Here is a 5,667-nt window from a genome sequence, read left to right as displayed (position 1 = left end):
CAGAGCCCTTTTATGTAGCAGTGCACTTCCTGGATGGTGAAATGGACCAATCAGGTGCTATGGGCTGATGGGTAAATGGTCCAATCAGCTGCAGGATTAAAACAATGGCCCAATCAGACGCATTGGCGGGGCTCCCTGAGAGAGGATATAAGCCAGGGTCCCTGGGCCAGGATGGGATAAGCTGCAGCTCCAGGCCAGGTGCCATGGAAGGAGGAGATTCATCTCCTGAGGAAGAGTGAGACAGCGCCAGCCCAGTAGTTGGCAACACCAGGCTGTGAGAAGAATCTGGTTCCAGCCTGAGGGGAGAAAAGCAGCACCAGCCTTGATTCTCCAGCACAGAGACTCTGGGGGGCTGACAGATGAGGCCTTCACCCTGCCTCTGCTGCTTTATGGGATCCTTGAGCTGCTGGCCTGGGTCTCACCTGCTTGTTGCTGGCGTCACAGTGACTCAGAGCTGTGAACATGGGTGTTGGACACCACTTCTGGGGCAACAGTGACTCTAACTGGCCAGTGCTGTTCAGACCCTGTGATTCGTGGTGGCTCCCTGCCCCCATCTGGGTGTGGCCACCCCACATGTGGTCCAGTGAGCTGTCTCCCTGTGGGGCTGTCCCAGGGCAGAGACCTTGCGGGTGAGACCCCCAGACAGTGACTGTCCATCCCCTTGCTGGTACTGCTCTTGCTGGGCTGCTGCAGCCCTGGGGTCTGGTCTCTGCCCCTTTGGGCTTTGGGGCTTGGCGGCTCTGCAGGCCTGGGTGGGTGTGGCTGTACTGTCCTCTCTGGCCTCCTGCCTGTGGCCCTTCTCTGCTCTCTACCTGCTCCTGGCCTGGCTTCATGGCCTGGGCAGTAACTGGACCTGTGAAGGTGCCACAAGCTGTGGGAGGTGCTGCCCCCACATCCAGCTGCCAGCAGCTGAGTGCACCTCAGAGTGCAGGGCCTGGGGTGGCTGCTTCATGGGCACGGACAGGGAGGACACTCAGACCATGGGGAGCATGTGGAGGGCTGCCAGCTGGAGCTGGTAAGGCCACTGGGGTTTCCTGCTGGCACAGGGAGTGGCCACTGCATCTGGCTGAGGGGTCCTTGGGGCCTGTGGTTGGTGTCGGGGTGGCCTTTAGGACACCCCAGCCTCCCCTGTGGGCGGCTCCCACCAGGAATCCAGCTGCCAGGGCACCCAGGTGTGTGCAGAGGCCCCCAGGGCTGTGGGGTGGCTGGCCGGGAGGGCCGTGGCCTGTGGGGTCGGGCGAGGCTGCAGCCCAGGTGAAGGTGCCACAGCCAGCCGCCAGCTGGACCCGACTCCACATAGGCCCTGGCAGGCGTGGGGCCCCGGGAGGTCGGTCGGCCGGGGCGCGGGGCCCGCCGGGGGGACCCACCTTGGAACCTGCGCAGCATCTGGCGCATCCCTGGGATGCGGCACAGCGTCCTCAGCTCCATGGGGATGGGCTCGGGCTCGGGCTCCGGCCGGGTGATGGCCTTGCTCCTGCAAGGGTCCAGGACCCAGAGCTCAGCGGGTCGCCCACCCTGCCTCGCGCCCGAGTCCCGCAGGGAGACAGACCTACCGGTTCAAGGCGCCTCTCAGCCCCTGCAAGTGGAAGAGAAACGGCCGTGAGTCCAGCTGTCTGGCCCACGGGCAGCTGGGCAGGCGCAGGGAGTCGCGGGCGCGTGAGCCAGGCCTGCGGAGGGGCGTCCTAACGCCCCGGGGCCCGTCCCGTCCGAGTGCAGAGGGGCATAAGCTGCCCCTGCCCGCGGAGGGCTGGAGCTGCGCGCCCGGGCCTCACGCCGTTAGCCTGCGCCCGACGCTGATGGAGCCGGTGCGGGCAGGCACGTGTCTGTCTGCAGGTGGACGTCGGGTCGGCCTGTCTCGGAAGCTGGCCTTGCTGAGCTGTGTTTGGTCGGAGCCGGTCGAAAGGGGAGGCCCCAAGCGTCACCCCGGGGGTCGGCAGCCGGCTCCCCGCCTCACGGCCCCTGCCTTTGCAAAGAGCCGCCTGCAGGTTATTCTGACAGGACAAGAGGGGGCAAATGACCAGCTTGCTTTGCCGGGCAGGGAAGCCTGGAGGCGGCCAAAAAGCGTATTGGCTTGGGGAGCAGGAAATGGCGTAAAGTGAGCGTCAGTCAAGGGTCTCGTCTGCTAAGGTTTGCACCAGGCGCTGCTGCGTTGTGCAAGCAGCTTTGTCGGCTTAGACAGGGCGAGCGCCCCGACACCCCCGTGCTCGTGTCCACCTGGCTCCGGAGGCTCATTTCTCTCCCTCCCTAGTTTGCTCGCAAACAAGCATAGGACGTGGCAGGCCGGGACAGCAGCCGAGGGCCAGTGGTGGGCTCCGGCCCAGGCCCGGCCCACAGGACCTTCGCTTTCAGGGAGCAGCCGAGCCCCCGCTCCGGGCCCCGTGACCTGTCCCCTGCTCTGGGTGCCGCCTGGCGGGGGACGCCGGCCGGGGGGCCCGGGAGGCTCAGGTGCCGGTGAGTGGCGCCCAGCCGGGCTGTGGGCGCAGTCAGGGCCCAGGGCCCTCTGGACCGGTCGCCCGGCAGACGGGGACTCCAGGGTGCCGGCCGGGTGTGGTGCAGGGGCCTTGGCTTCTGTTCGCCCTGCACCGAGCAGCAGGTTAATTTTAAAGCTTTTTAAGACCTTGACTCTACCGTCCAGACTTTCATCTGATCCGATGCCGCGTGGAGGGCCGAGGCGCCTCCCCGGAGCACACAGGCAGCAGAGCTCTGTCCCTCGAGCTGCCGCGCGCCCCTGGGCTCAGCCCACCTGCCCGCCTCACCTCCAGCAGGCCCAAGGCAGGGCGCCGGCTCCTCTCCTCCAGCTCCTCGGCCAGCTCCCGCAGCGCCCTGGCCTGCTGGCCCAGCCGGCCCTTGCAGTCCCGCAGCCGCCGCAGCGTGGCGCGCTCCTCCTCCTCCAGGCGCCGCAGCTGCAGGCGCTCCTCGTGGGCCAGGAAGCCGCGGTACTTCTCGAACTCCAGGCGGAAGCGCTGCCGCTGCATTTCCACCTTCTCCTGGTGACGGAGGCAGTGGTCAGCGGGGCGGGCAGCGTGGGTGCCGTGGGCCGCACTGACCACGCAGGGGAAGCAGACACGGCTGGAGAGAGGCTCCAGGCCCCGGGTGCCCTCAGCCTTGACTAGAGGGCGAGGCGCTTCCATGGGGGCAAAGCGGGAAACGGGCGTCCGACGACGGCTCGAGGCCCCGCAGAGCGAGGGCGCTGTGGGCCCTCTGAGGAGCTCGGGAGACCCCTGGCCCCGGACTTTAAAAGAAAGAGGCGGCACACACCGCGCCCCTCCGTGCCCCCGCCGGCAGAACAGGTGGCCTCCAGGGGCGGGTCTCGCGTCCCCAGTCCAGGGACCCAGGGTCAGCCCTGTTGCCTTGCTGCCCATCTTTCCTGCCCCCAAGGGCACCTGGACCAGGTTTTCCATGCAGGAGGCGGAGGAACCCGAGCCCTACTCCGCACCCGGGGCGCTGCTATGTCCTTGACTAGGGACAGAGATGCCCCCTCAGGGCCAGTCCCGGTCCTCTGCAGGCCATGCGGTCCACACTTTCTCTGCCCTCTGCCCCGCGTCAGCCACCCGAGCCAGGGTGGCCCGGGCTGAGGCCCACCCTGAGCTGTGGTGTGTGGGTGTGTGGGAGGGGGAGGCCGCGCTCAGCCCCGCCTGCGTCCACGCTGCCTGTGGGTGCCGCCCTTCCCTCACCCCGCGCTTGTGTGTTTTTAAAACTGCGCGGTGTGTATCGACTTGATGTTGGTTTATGGCTCTGTTTATGATTCCGGGGAGCAGGTCCCCCCTGCAGGTGTCTGTCACCACCCCAGCTCTGGCCCAGGCCCGTTGCGCAGACACAGCCTCGCCTCCACATGGGCTTGTCGCCTGGCATTGGCAACAGCACTTCAGTGGGGAGCAATGGGGCTTCTCCATGGGGGGCCGCGCAGAGACCAGAGGGGCAGCCTTTTCCGGGCAGGAGGCCCCCCAGCGCCCCACCTTCCAGATGATGGTCTTCTTGCCCACGTCGGCCTCCTGCGCCAGGGCCTCCTGCATCTCCCTCCGCACCAGCTCCAGCGCTGCCTGCAGCTTGGCCTGCGGAGACACGGGTCACGGCACACACCTGCCCCCGCTGCTGCCCGGCCCCTCGGGAGCCTCAGCACAGACAGACAGGGCCATGGGCCCACGGCCGGTCAGCCGGGACTGGGAAAGAAACTCCCGGGAGCAGGCGGTCCGGGCCGGTCGGGCCTTGCGGACAGCGGGTAAAATGAGGCTTTGCCTGGAAGTGGCGCTCGCTGCCTGGCGCGGGGAGCTGCCCTGCGGGTGTCTGGTGCAGGGAGAGACCTGCTGGGCTGGGCAGCTGCGGTGGACACAGCTCAGCCCTGCTTTCGTGGAAGCCGCAACCCGCGAGGCCGGGGCCCGCCCTCCGTCCTGCAGCCGGCTCCTGCCCCCGAGTGTCCCTCCGCCGATGGGGCATCTGCCAGCTGGGGCGGGCGGTGTCCGGTCGGCCTGAGCAGGCCGTCTGCGCCCGGGGCGCGTCTCGGGCCGGTTTCCGGGAACTGGAACTGCATCTCCGCGTCTTGGGGCGATGCTCGCCCCTTTACCTTCACATTCAGAAAAAACACTCGACCGGCAGGCTCGTGGCCTTTTTAGTTGAAGGACACTGCCGGGGTCCCGGTTATGGCTCTCGGGGCTGCGCAGCCTCTGAGCCGCCTTTGTGGGTGCGCCGACCCGAGACCGCAGTGGGGCGCCCTGGCGGCATCCCCGTTTTCCAGCTACTGCCCGAGTCTGGAACGGGCAGCATCCTCGTGGGCGCGGCCCGGCTGTGGGGTGAGGGGCCCCAGGACTCGGCCCTTCCCGCCCAGTCCCGCTGCAGGGACTCGGCGCCCCGGGGTGCGGAGCAGCGCCACCACCCAGCAACCTCAAGCGACCTTCCTGACAGGCAGGTGCCCCGAGGCTCGCGAGACTCCCCGTTGCTGTTTTCCTAGAGTTTGGGGGGGCGCTGAGCCAATACAGCCCGCACCTGGCGGGGGCGCGGAACTCGGTCGCCACCGGCAGGGCCTCGGGCACACGCGCCTGCAGGAGCGCAGATGGCGCCTGCCGAAGGGCGGGGCCCTTCGGGGACAACAGTGACCAGGCTACTTGTGCTCGATCTGGGAGGGTGAGAGGGCGGAGAGTCCTGTCGGCTCAGCCGGGGCATCTGGTGTCCGGCAAAGGGCCTGTGGAGATGCTCCCGGGACTTCGCAGCATTCTGCCCCCTCCGGCCTCTGGGTCAGGAAGGCAGTGGCCCCTCTCGCCCCGCGCAAGCTGGGGGACACGAGAGGTGCCGTAGCCAGAGCAGGGGAGCTCTTCCCACCTTGACAGCGCAGTGCGAGGCAAGGGGTCACCGAGGCCGCGGATTGCCAGCAGGCGCTGTTCTCTCAGAGCCGTTTTCAGGGTGCTTCCCCCCTGGCCAGTGAGGGCGCCGCGTGTGGGCAGCCGCCTAGGACGGTGGGCCCAGCAGGGCGCAGGCAGCTCGCGGGGGCCCAGGGGCCACGACTCCAGCGGGAGCGGGGCGCTGCTGAGGACACCCCTAAGTGTGCAGCTCGGGCGGGCCCGGGGCGCTCTCCACAGGGACACTGCGGGCGGCCGCAGGGGAGGCTCTGGCGTCCACTCAGTGCCAGTGCCGATAACCGCGGCGCGAGAGCCAGACACTGGCAAGTGACCGCCC

General features: G+C 68.1%; 1 protein-coding gene across 1 annotated transcript in view; it reads right to left on the bottom strand.

Annotated features, from left to right (window-relative positions):
* TRIM58 (tripartite motif containing 58) overlaps positions 1-5,667 on the bottom strand; it is a 13,175-nt gene that overhangs the window by 2,849 nt on the left and 4,659 nt on the right. The window contains exons 3-6 of the mRNA XM_012734624.1: positions 3,957-4,052; positions 2,757-2,987; positions 1,554-1,576; positions 1,368-1,474 (exon numbers count right to left, since the gene is read on the bottom strand). Coding sequence (XP_012590078.1) covers positions 1,368-1,474; positions 1,554-1,576; positions 2,757-2,987; positions 3,957-4,052 — 457 coding nt within the window. The remainder of the gene's footprint in view (positions 1-1,367; positions 1,475-1,553; positions 1,577-2,756; positions 2,988-3,956; positions 4,053-5,667) is intronic.

This window comes from Condylura cristata, unplaced genomic scaffold, assembly GCF_000260355.1.
Source record: "Condylura cristata isolate star-nosed mole 26May11 unplaced genomic scaffold, ConCri1.0 scaffold00062, whole genome shotgun sequence".
Taxonomy (NCBI): Eukaryota; Metazoa; Chordata; class Mammalia; order Eulipotyphla; family Talpidae; genus Condylura; species Condylura cristata.
Note: the sequence above shows the minus strand (reverse complement) of the source record. Positions and strands in the feature narration are given on the sequence as shown.